A 13,086-nucleotide genomic window follows, 5' to 3' on the forward strand; every position below is an offset into this window, starting at 1 on the left:
AAAAAAACAGCCGATGGGGTCCGCGATGTTTCACGGGGGTCACGATGTTTCGTGGGGGTCCGCGGACCCCCTGAGAGTAAAATAATTAAAAAAAAATAATACCCTCTGGGTATTATTATTTTTTTTTAATCCCATGATTTTGTACCCCCAAACCATTTTCTTTGGGGGGGGGGGGTAATAGACGAACTTCTAGTAACTTATACAATTGGGATGGTTGTATTTTGTCTCCCTGCTCTTCTATTGAGACTTTAGATCGTTTCAAAGGTCATGTCTCACCTAGATGCAGGATTTGACACAAATTGACCTGATGTCAAGATTAAATTTATCCTGAGCAAGCAGGCCATCTCTCTTAGCCCAATGGTAAAAATGTCATCACTTTAGAAGGAAACCAGGTTCAAATCCGGGGTAGAAGAGGAAAGTTACAGAGTGCTGCAGCTGCTTTAAGCAATAAGAACACCACCAACAACTAATAACATTAGTTGTTGGTGTGTTTCAGGTGCGTGTGTGCGTGCCAGCATGTACAGCTCTTTTCCAGTAGGCCTACTCTAAAATGAAACGCACCCACAATTAAAGTTATTACATCCAGCTGCGTGCGTGGCTTAGGCCTAATGCCCCAGTCTGAGAAGCCACAAACAAAGTTAGTCACTTGTGTTAAGGGAAGGGGAAGCACGATTTTTTTTCACTTCAGTTACGCAAGTTGACAGTTTGTTGAGTACAATGTGTCTTTTAGAAGATCATCTTTTCCAGTCTCCCAGTTCAGTCACTCTGCTGGGAGCTGTTGTTTTCCTGTTTGTTCTCTACCTCCTCTCCTCCAGCACCCAGGAACAAAAGAAGGAACCTCCAGGACCCAGGCCTCTGCCTCTGCTTGGAAACTTACTGCAGCTGGATCTCAGTAGACCATACACCACCCTTTGTTATGTAAGACATTTTACTCATATGTAATATAACTAATATATGCTTTGTTTGGGAAATTAGAACAGATTCTAGACATTTGTTTTAATGAGTGAACATGTATTCATAATATATTGTATGGCTAGTAAAACACTGAGTGTTTTCAAAATGTACTGTATTTAGCCGGACTCAAACGTATCCTATCAAACATCTCAAATTTTTTCTATCTCTAGTTGTCCAAGAAATATGGGCCAGTGTTCACAATCCACCTTGGACATAAGAAAGTAGTGGTCCTGGCAGGATACAAGACAGTCAAACAGGCTCTGGTCAACTATGCTGAGGAGTTTGGAGAGAGAGAGATCACTCCTATATTCTATGACTGTTCTAAAGGACATGGTAAAGTTCTGTATGTTTTGTGTAGCTCAGTTCGTTCATCATATGTTTTCTTGGACAAGTTTAAACATTTTCCTTTTTGTGTGTGTATGTAGGTATAATTTTGTCCAATGGTGAGTCCTGGAAAGAGATGAGGCGCTTTGCCTTGACTAACCTGAGAGACTTTGGCATGGGAAAGAAGATAAGTGAAGAGAAAATCATACAGGAATGTCATTACCTGATTGATACGATTGAAAAACATGAAGGTAACCAAATCAACTACTGTTGTGGAAATCATAATGCCACACTAGAAGTCGCTCATTGTGTTTAATTTTTTTTGTATTAATTGTACCTAATATGGACTCTTTGTCACAGGCAAAGCCTTTAATTCAACCCAGGCAGTGAATTACGCAGCGTCCAATATTATATCAGCCATTGTCTATGGGGACAGGTTTGAATACACTGATCCTGTGTTCCAAGCAATGGTGAACAGAGTCAATGAAACCATACATCTTACAGGATCAGCTGCCATTCAGGTATAAGGACAATTGCTTGAAGAAAGGAAATATTTGCTATTGTTTTAAAGATTATGCTCCAAATCTATTAGTTTTAATTAGATCAATTGTAATCCCTTAAAAGGTATAGCCTACACTATTATAAATGATTAGAAACCAACCAAAGTTAACAAAGCAAAAGATTGGAAATAACTGTCTGTAATGTATTCATGTTTTTCTTGTTAACATAGAGTTGATGGATAAGAAATTGTAATTGTATTTAGGCCTTAAAATCTGTTAATTATGTCTCTTAAAAGTCAATTATTCATGTAGTACATTTCATAAAGGGAATTCAAATGTATTTATATAAGGCATAAACAAATATTTAAACAGAACATAATTAAAGATATGGGACTAAAGCCCACAACACCAGGGGGACTCTATCTAACCCCATGGAACTGGTTGTACAAATCTAACAGTTATGGGACTTGAACTCGTATAACAACCCACACCACTAGGGGGACTTGAACTCAAGGACTCTGGTTGTACAACAAATGGAACTCAACACACTTCATCATCTTTCCTGTGAATTTTAGTTCTCATTTATGGCTAGGGTTGAACCCTCACTGTAAAATGTAAATATGTGCATTGTATTACATTATAGGTGTACAATGTCTTTCCTTGGCTGGGCCCTTGCATGAAAACCTGGAGGATCCTGATGAAGCATGTGGAAGACCACAAAAAAGAAATAAAGAGGATAATCAGCGGTCTGAAGGAAACTCTGAATCCTCAAATGCTCCAAGGCTTTATAGATTCCTTCCTGATGCGGAAGAAAAATTTGGAGGTATAGTTTTAATAGTTTTACACTGCTATGATGCCCATCAATGCTCCATTACTATCATATATCCTGTCTGTTGATATTAGGATTCTGGTATCATGGATTCCTACTATCATGATGACAACCTGCTCTACAGTGTGATGGACATGTTTGCAGCCGGAACTGACACTACAGGAAATACAATTAGATGGGGTCTACTGTTGATGGCCAAGTACCCCCATATTCAAGGTAGACAATCACATTGATCCTGATGACAGATATGAGCACACAAGTTATATACATAGCTTCATGTGCAAATTATACCCTATTTATGGACCTGTAGGATTATTGAAGAATTTAATTCTTATTCCTTCCCTGTTTTTCCAGATGAGGTTCAGGAAGAGCTTAGCAGGGTGACTGGAAGTCGTCAGGTGCTTGTAGAAGACCGGAAGAACCTACCCTATACTGATGCTGTTATTCATGAGATCCAGAGAGTAGCCAACATTGTTCCTCTGTCTGTTCCTCACATCACGAGCCAAGATGTCACCTTCCAGGGCTATTTCATCAAGAAGGTCAATAACTTTCAAAAATATTATTTTCTCCCCTGGACTGCTGCTGGTGTAGCGGTCCAGGCACCTAGGCTCAGTAGCCTGAAAGGCAGCGTGTCGGGTTCGAGTCCCGGGTTCGAGTCCCGATCCCAATGGCCTTTGCAGCATGTCACTTAAATCTTAAAAAAACAAACATATTTTGTGTCTAAATCAACATATTTTTGCAAAGCATGTTCCTCTGAAAATAGTAGTCATTGTTTTGAGGGTTTATGTAATAGACCTGTTATTTTTGGGAACAGGGAACTACTGTGATTCCTCTACTTACTTCTGTCCTGAATGATGAGACTGAATGGGAAAGCCCACACACATTTAACCCCAAGAATTTTCTGGATAAAGAGGGTCGGTTTGTCAAGAGGGATGCCTTCATGCCCTTTTCTGCAGGTATTGCATTGTTATCATTATACTGTTTTTAAACGTTTTATTTTTATGTTTGGAGTGATGTTGCAATATTTTGCCAGACATTTTGTAATTTCTTTCTCAGGTCAACCACAGTTCTAACTGTTGCAACAACTTCTTGTTTCAGGTCGTAGGGCATGTCCGGGAGAGAGTCTGGCCAAGATGGAGGTCTTCCTCTTCCTTACCTCTCTCCTCCAGCGCTTTCGTTTCACTCCTCCACCTGGGGTAACAGAGGATGAACTGGATCTGACGCCAGCTGTAGGATTCAACCTCATCCCTTCACCTCATCAGCTGTGTGCTGTCAGTCGACTCTAAATAGAAGTATAGTTCTTGCAGAATATTTCCCATGTGTTGCATTGCTCATAAACAAGAACTTTGCTGATAAGGTCCTCATAATGGATACTGTAGGTAAAGGGACTAGACCCAATGGTCATCACCATCACTCATGTACAGTATAACTGTTGGTGTATTTTACAGTACAGGTCAAAGGCTGATTGAAAGGTATAGGAAATAATAGAACAAGAAAACTACAGTCTGTCTCAGTATTTGGACAGTATAATAACACTTGGAACAAACATTCTTCACTCAAGCAACTGAGGAATGGAACCTGATACCCACAGAGATGGATTTATAATATTTATTTTAATGTACTTTTTAATATGCATTCCGTACCTAATAAACTTGTTTCTATTTGACTTGTGTTTCTTAAATAGTTTCTCATTCCTTATTGGACGATCATAAAGAGATCTGTCAATAGTTATTGCATTAATTTCTTGCTGCCACAGTTGTATTATCTGTCAGCTCTATAAGCTGCAGTCCTACCCGGGACTTGAACCCAGGTCCCCCGCATGAATGCTGAAATTCCACTGTTGAGGTACTAACTGAAAGCCTCTTTCAGAGGATTAATTACCGTTTCACCTTACTGCAAAATCACTTGTAAACCAGTGGTCTTACCTGACGACAGGATATACATTACATTTCTCTATAGAAGAGCAGGTAGTAGACAAACTACAACCACCACAGTTTTTGGTTGGATTGTATAAATTCACATATCTTTAACAACTGTAGAAATAATTCAAAGAGTAGCCTACTGTATTTATTCATGTTTCTCCATCATTCTCTTGACTTGAGTAGAAGTGCCTGCAGTCTACCTTTAGAATACTGACTCTGTGTCCGCTCACAACACGTCCCAATGCATTGTGAACTTGTAGATTTTCTGTTGCCTATAACGATATGCCAAAAATAGGGATCACAGGGTTAAAGCCTCAGTATGTAACTTTATTTTAATGAATAAAATGTAATTTAGTCCAATCTGTATGGTAGAATATGTTAATACAATATAACTTCTACAATTGGGATGGTTGTATTTTGTCTCCCTGCTCTTCTATTGAGACTTTAGATCGTGTCAAAGGTCATGTCTCACCTAGATGCAGGATCTGACACAAATTGACCTGATGTCAAGATTCAATTTATCCTGAGCAAGCAGGTCGGCTCTATTAGCTCAATGGTAAAAATGTCATCACTTAAGCAGGAAACCAGGTTCAAATCCGGGGTAGAAGAGGAAAGTTATAGAGTGCTGCAGCTGCTTTAAGCAATAAGCACACCACCAACAACTAATAACATTAGTTGTTGGTGTGTTTCAGGTGTTGCTGTGTGTGTGCCAGCATGGACAGCTCTTTTCCAGTACTCTAAAATGAAACGCACCCACAATTAAAGTTATTACCTCCAGCTGCATGTGTGGCTTAGGCCTAATGCCCCAGTCTGAGAAGCCACAAACAAAGGGAGTTACTTGTGTTTAGGGAAGGGGAAGCACGATTTGCCAGCTCACTTCAGGGACGCAAGTTGAGAGTTTGTTGAGCACAATGTGTCGTCTGGAAGATCATCTTTTCCAGTCTCCCAGTTCAGTCACTCTGCTGGGAATAGTTGTTCTCCTGCTGGTTCTCTACCTCCTCTCCTCCAGCACCCAGGAACAAAAGAAGGAACCTCCAGGACCCAGGCCTCTGCCTCTGCTTGGAAACTTACTGCAGCTGGATCTCAGTAGACCATACACCACCCTCTGTTATGTAAGACATTTGACTTATAGTAACTAATATATGCTTTGTTTGGGAAATTAGAACAGATTGTAGACATTTGTTTTAATGAGTCAACATATATTCATAATATATTGTATGACTAGTAAAACACTTGAGTGTTTTCAAAATGTACTGTATTTAGCCAAACTCAAACTTTTAGAGTATCCTATCAAACATCTCACATTTTTCTATCTCTAGTTGTCCAAGACATATGGGCCAGTGTTCACAATCCACCTTGGACATAAGAAAGTAGTGGTCCTGGCAGGATACAAGACAGTCAAACATGCTCTGGTCAACTATGCTGAGGAGTTTGGAGACAGAGAGATCACTCCTGTATTCTATGATTTTAACAAAGGACATGGTAAAGTTCTGTTTGTTTCGTGTAGCTCAGTTTGTTGTTATATGTGTTTAATGCCTTGGCCAAATGGTTACTCAAGTTTGTGTGCAGGTATACTATTTTCCAATGGTGAGTCCTGGAAAGAGATGAGGCGTTTTGCCTTGACTAACCTGAGAGACTTTGGCATGGGAAGGAAGATAAGTGAAGAGAAAATCATACAGGAATGTCATTACCTGATTGATACACTTGAAAAACATGAAGGTAACCAAATCAACTACTGTTGTGGAAATCATAATGCCACACTAGAAGTCGCTCAACGTGTTTCAGTTTTAAAAAATTAATTGTACCTAATATGGACTCTTGTTTGTCACAGGCAAAGCCTTTGATTCAACCCAGGCAGTGAATTACGCAGCGTCCAATGTTATATCAGCCATTGTCTATGGGGACAGGTTTGAATACACTGATCCTGTGTTCCAAGCAATGGTGAACAGAGACAATGAAACCATACATCTTACAGGATCGGCTGCCATTCAGGTATAAGGACAATTGCGTGAGCTCCTTGAGTAGAGGAAATATTTTTTATGGTTTTAAAGAATATGTTATCAAAATGTATTTGTTTTTATTCAATCAATTCGATCAATTGTATTCCCTTAAAAGGTATAGCCTACACTTGTATAAATGATTAGCAACCAACCAAAGTTAACAAAGCAAAAGATCGGAAATAGCTGTCTGTATGTGCATTGTACTACATCATAGGTGTACAATGTCTTTCCTTGGCTGGGCCCTTGGATAAAATCCTGGAGGATCCTGATGAAGAATGTGGAAGACAACAAAGAAGAAATAAAGAGGATAATCAGCGGTCTGAAGGAAACTCTGAATCCTCAAATGCTCCGAGGCTTTATAGATTCCTTCCTGATGCGGAAAAAAAGTTTGGAGGTATAGTTTTAGTAGTTTTACACTGCTATGATGCCCATCAAGGCTCCATTACTGTCATTTGTCCTGTCTGTTGATATTAGGATTCTGGTATCATGGATTCCTACTATCATGATGACAACCTGCTCTACAGCGTGATGAACCTGTTTGCAGCCGGAACTGACACTACAGGAAATACAATTAGATGGGGTCTACTGTTGATGGCCAAGTACCCCCATATTCAAGGTAAACAATCACATTGATCCCGATGACAGATATGAGCACACAAGTGATATATAGCTTCATGTGGAAATTATACCGTATTTATGGACTTGTAGGATTATTGAAGAATTGAATTCTTAAGGTCCGAATTCTTCATGCGAATAAATACGTTTTTTTTAAAAAACCTTATAAAGTCAATGCAAGCGTCCACATCAGTTTCGCAAAGCGAAAAAGCGTCTTTTAATTATTCGTAACGAGTCCGAATTTTGCGTATATTCGCACATTCGCCGGTGTGTAACCGCCTTTATTCCTTCCCTGTTTTTCCAGATGAGGTTCAGGAAGAGCTTAGCAGGGTGACTGGAAGTCGTCAGGTGCTTGTAGAAGACAGGAAGGACCTACCCTACACTGATGCTGTTATTCATGAGATCCAGAGAGTAGCCAACATTGTTCCTCTGTCAATTCCTCACATCACCAGGCAAGATGTCAACTTCCAGGGCTATTTCATCAAGAAGGTCAATAACTTTCAAAAATAATATTTTCCGTTTCTAAATCAACATATTTTTGTAAGGCATGTTCCTCTGAAAATAGTCATTGTTTTGAGGTTTATGTAATAGACCTGTTATTTTTGGGAACAGGGAACTACTGTGATTCCTCTACTTACTTCTGTCCTGAATGATGAGACTGAATGGGAAAGCCCACACACATTTAACCCCAAGAATTTTCTGGATAAAGAGGGTCAGTTTGTCAAGAGGGATGCCTTCATGCCCTTTTCTGCAGGTATTGCATTATCATTATTGTCTCCGCCAGGCCGAAAGGCATGGCGAGAGTATGTTTTACCCCCTGTCCGTCCGTCCGTGTGTGTGTGTGTGAGTATGTTTTACCCCCTGTCCGTCCGTCCGTGTGTGTGTGTGTGTGTGTGTGTCCGTCCGTCCGTCATTCTGTCATTTTGTGTACAGCTAATCTCTGGCACCGTTGGCTTGATCGCAGTGAAACTGTGCACACACACTCCCTGGATGCCAGATTAGAACCTCTGCCCCAAATTTTTCACATGGGCCTGTTATAGCGCCACCAGGAGGCCGCTTTTTGCAAAACACATTTTTTGACAGTACTCCTACAGATTGTATCCAAACATCACGCAAATCAGTACACAGTATCTCTATAGTCATGTGATCAACATGGATCTGTCCAATTTTCCATATTCTATCCTGATTGACTAAGGTTGGCTTCCAAAGTTTATAGGATTGCTCCGTTTTCAACAAAATGCCTCAAATCATGAACGCAGCTTGCGATTTCCGTGAGATTTCACACGCACATTCCCACTAGGCCGAGGAATAAATGGCACTTGAAAATGTTCAAATCAGCCTCATGGTGGCGCTATAAAAGGCAGATTTGCATCTTTAACTATAACTGCACCGATCTGCGTGAAACTTTGCATGCACACTCCCTAGAGGCCAAGGAAAAACATCTGCCCTGCATTTTTTATATTTGCCTTTCGTAGCGCCACCAGGAGGCCAACTTATGTAAAACACATTTTTTGATATTAAGCCTTCAGAATGTATCCAAATTTCACGCAAATCGGTACACATGATCTCTATAGTCATGTGATCAAGATGGATCTGTTTGATTTTTCATATTCCATCCTGATTGGCTAACATTGACATCTAAAGTTTGCAGGAGTGGCCCGTTTTGAACAAAATGCCACAAATCATGAACGCAGTGTCCGATTGCGGTGGCACTTTGCATGCACATATGCCACATTGCCCTATTATAGCGCCACCAGGAGGCCGATTTTTCCAACACTTTTCTTTTTTATTTTACTCCCACAAATTTTGTCCAAGCATCATGCAAATCGGTACCCATTATCTCTATAGTCAAGTGATCAAGTTGGTTCTGTCCGATTTTTCATGTTCAGTCCTGATTGGCAAATTCCGAACATTGCTGCCCCACAATAACCTACCTGACCTGGCGGAGACCTGTGCTCCGAGGAGCACTTTTTCTAGTACTGTTTTTAAAATTTTTATTTTTATGTTTGGAGTGATGTTGCAATATCTTGCCAGGCATTTTGTAATTTCTTTCTCAGGTCAGCCACAGTTCTAACTGTTAGAACAACTTCTTGTTTCAGGTGTTAGGGCATGTCCGGGGGAGAGTCTGGCTAGGATGGAGGTCTTCCTCTTCCTCACCTCTCTCCTCCAGCGCTTTCGTTTCACTCCTCCACCTGGGGTAACAGAGGATGAACTGGATCTGACGCCAGCTGTAGGATTTACCCTCAACCCTTCACCTCATCAGCTGTGTGCTGTCAGTCGACTCTAAAAAGAAGTATACTGTAGTTCTTGCAGAATATTTTCCATGTGTTCCATTGCTCATAAACAAGAACTTTGCTGACACGGTCCTCATAATGGATAGTGTAGGTAAAGGGACTTGAACCAATGGTCATCACCATCACTCATTTACAGTATAACTGTTGGTGTATTTTATAGTACAGGTCAAAGGCAGATTGAAAGGTTTTGGAAATTATAGAACAAGAAAACTATTTTGTCTCAGTATTTGGACAGTATAATAACACTTGGAACAAACATTCTTCACTCAAGCAACTGTGGAATGGAACCTGATACCCACAGAGATGTATTTATAATTATTTTAAAGTACGTTTTAAGATGCATTCCAGTACCTAATAAACTTGTTTCTATTTTCCTTGTGTTTCTTAGTTTTTCATTACTGTATTGGACGATCATAAAGAAATCTATCAATAGTTATTGCATTAATCTCTTGCTGCCACGGTTGCATTGTCTGTCAGCTCTGTAAACTGCAGTCCTACCCGGGACTTGAACCCAGGTCCCCCGCATGAGTACTGAAATTCTACTGTTGAGGTACTAACTGAAAGCCTCTTTCAGAGGATTAATTACAGTTTCACCTCACTGCAAAATCACTTGTAAACCAGTAGTGGTCTTACCTGACCACAGGATAAACATTACATTTCTCTATAGAAGAGCAGGTAGTAGACAAACTACAACCACCACAGTTTTTGGTTGGATTGTATTAACTGACATAGTCAGTCTCTTGACTTGAGTAGAAGTGCCTGCAGTCTATACCTCCCAGTGTGGTTTAGCATACTGACTGTCCGTGTCACAACACGTCCCTATGCATTGTGAACTTGTAGATTTGCTGTTGCCTATAACGATATGCCAAAAATAGGGATCACAGGGTTAAAGCCTCAGTATGTAACTTATTTTTAATGAATAAAATGTAATTTAGTCCAATCTGTATGGTAGAGTATGTTAATACAATATACGTATAACTTATACAATTGGGATGGTTGTATTTTGTCTCCCTGCTCTTCTATTGAGACATTTAGATCGTGTCAAAGGTCATGTCTCACCTAAACGTAGGATCTGCCACAAATTGACCTGATGCAAGATTCAATTTATCCTGAGCAAGCAGGCTGGCTCTATTACCTCAACAGGGCTGCCAAGTTTCAGGAAAATCTAGGAGTGAGACTTTAGTGTCATCACATGCACGGGCGCCACGTGTGCATGTGCGGCCAGTGCACATGCACTGTGTGCTGCCAGCTGACTCTAAATCATTTAGAAGGATAGTTCTGGCAGAATATTTTTATATGTGTTCCATTGTTGCATTGCTCATAAACAAGAACTTTGCTGATAAGGTCTTCAGGTAAAGGGACTTGGTCATCCCGTCACTCCACTACATTATTACTGTTGGTGTAACACCACTATGCTAAGAAGATAAATGGCAGATTAGTTATTTTTCAAACGTAAAACAGTATTATGAAACGATACAATATTAATAGAATAAAAACTATACAATATTAATAGAATAAAAACTACACAGATTATGTCTCATCAGTTGGACAGTAAAATGTTCCTCTTGGACAACAATTCAGTCAAGGAATTGAGGAAGTAAACCTAATACCCACTGAAGAGATTTATTTACTTTATATTTTATTGTTGTACTTTTTAGCTCAAACATGTTTCTATTAACTGACATGACACATTTTTCTTAAATATCACTGTAGTGGATGACTATAAAGATATGTCAATAGTTTTGCATTTCCTGCATTTCATAAAACAGCACACACTGTGTCTATTTTGAGGGCGGTAAGTAACACTGTCTTTTACTGGATGTTTTCTTGGCCTGTGTGCCAGTCCAGATGACATGGGTTTTCTAAATAAAGAGGAAAAGGTACATAACATTTGATTGCTGGTTACATATGGCTGTCATTAGCCAGAATATTGCTGACACTCCCGCACCTGGAACATCACATGATACTTCTGTGTTGCGGTGTCATTATACAGTTGGTTTGCTGTAGGTGTCCGCACAACACAAGTACACAGAGGGCTACACCTGTTATTGGTCTGTCTGGACCTCTCTGTATTCGCTCCTGCATGTTTGATACATTTCGTATTTGCTGAACAACCATGCCTCACGTTCTGACATCTCGTCACCTCGTTCTTGTCAATGGTTGAAAATAGTGATTTTCATCTAGAAAAGCCATTTCCAGTGCAAACCCATTTGCCACCATTGTTAAAGTCATTCTGTGTATCATTTTCAATTAAACAAAAGTATTTTTTGATATAACAATTCCACATAAATGTGTATTTTAATAACTTCTCTTAACAATTTGTATTCACGAGTGTCTGCCCCCGACACTTGCGCCAAAATGACATAGGAGAAATGTATTTACATTTTTTAGATAAATTTAGTTTCTGACAACTTGTTCGTAGTAATATGACTTTGTACTACAAAGTGTGGGAAAACATTATGGGCTCTTCATCAACATGCCGGCCACCTCTGAGCGGTCCCTTAGACAGAGCCTTTATAATGGAAGAATAGTTTTGTATTTGTAGTTGTAGCAGGGCCCATGTTGCATGCTGTCCATAATGGATCACTTGCCTCCTAAAGTCCTACAGACTGTGAGCATGTAGGTCTGCTATTTTCTCTGAACATTTTCACCCATAATGACATGCCCAAAACAGGGACGCCAGGTTCAAAGTGGTTAATATGTTTCATGTAGGTCAGCTACAGTAAAGAGAGTTAACTATCATGATGACAGCCTGGACTACAGTGAGATGAACCTGTTTGCGGCTGGAACTGATACTACAGGAATAATTAGTTACATATTGTTGACTCACCCACGTAAGTTGCCTTCAGACATCAATACACAACACCTCGATAATATGGTTCAATAGACTTTTACTAGTGTTTCTTTGTAATGTTATGTACATTATACTTTCATCAACTGATTCAGTCAAATAAAACATACATATTGTTTCTCTGGCAAATTGTTGTATTGTGGGTAAATTCAAGGCTATTTTGAGATATTCTGATGACAATGTATGCCTACATCCTGTTGATGAAGTCTCCTCCAAAGTCAATCATCTGTCGCAGAGCTGTCAGTATCAGTACATCAATGTCATCATTCAGGATGATTTCATCGTGGTAGTTCTTCACAGGAAATATGCAGTTCATTGGAATACCCACTTTGGTGCTGATTTCCTCCATCTATGTTGAGAGTAAATTGTATTTAATTTTGAACAGAAATTAGTAGGTGATTGAACAACATTTCCAAAATTTCCATGAGTCTCACCTTTTCCTTTAGGTACTTGCTCTTGTAGACCATTTGTATGTCTCCCTTCACCAAATCACAGGCCTTATCAATATTGGTGAGAATGCACATTTGGGGAATATCTGTCAAAAGTGCATAATTAAATTTTATTAGACAAAGTTGAATAAAATAAAAACAAATAAAAAATACAGAAAAAAGCAGATCCACAAGCTCACAATACGTTGCAAAGCGATGCGTTGTGATGTTGTATATCAGCTATTTATTTGTTGCAATATAATTAGGGATAAAGTGGTTAATTCTGAATAATTGATAGTCAATTATAATACATCTATTCGTATTTTTATTGCGTTGATTCGTAAATATATAAAATATCAAAATAAATAT

General features: G+C 39.4%; 1 protein-coding gene across 1 annotated transcript; it reads left to right on the plus strand.

Moving 5' to 3' along the window:
• Positions 1–717: 717 nt before the first annotated feature.
• LOC308099582 (uncharacterized protein) lies at positions 718–9,431 on the plus strand (the record flags this gene model as incomplete). Its single annotated transcript, XM_080448319.1, is given in 18 exon segments — positions 718–918; positions 1,125–1,364; positions 1,367–1,529; positions 1,639–1,799; positions 2,422–2,601; positions 2,682–2,823; positions 2,962–3,146; positions 3,422–3,563; positions 3,706–3,882; positions 5,457–5,641; positions 5,849–6,011; positions 6,099–6,248; positions 6,361–6,521; positions 6,744–6,923; positions 7,004–7,145; positions 7,449–7,633; positions 7,757–7,898; positions 9,244–9,431. Coding segments are annotated over 18 exon segments (3,087 nt in total).
• Positions 9,432–13,086: the final 3,655 nt, after the last annotated feature.

Source organism: Gymnoscopelus braueri, assembly GCF_963280865.1.
Source record: "Gymnoscopelus braueri genome assembly, chromosome: 13".
Lineage (NCBI taxonomy): Eukaryota > Metazoa > Chordata > Actinopteri > Myctophiformes > Myctophidae > Gymnoscopelus > Gymnoscopelus braueri.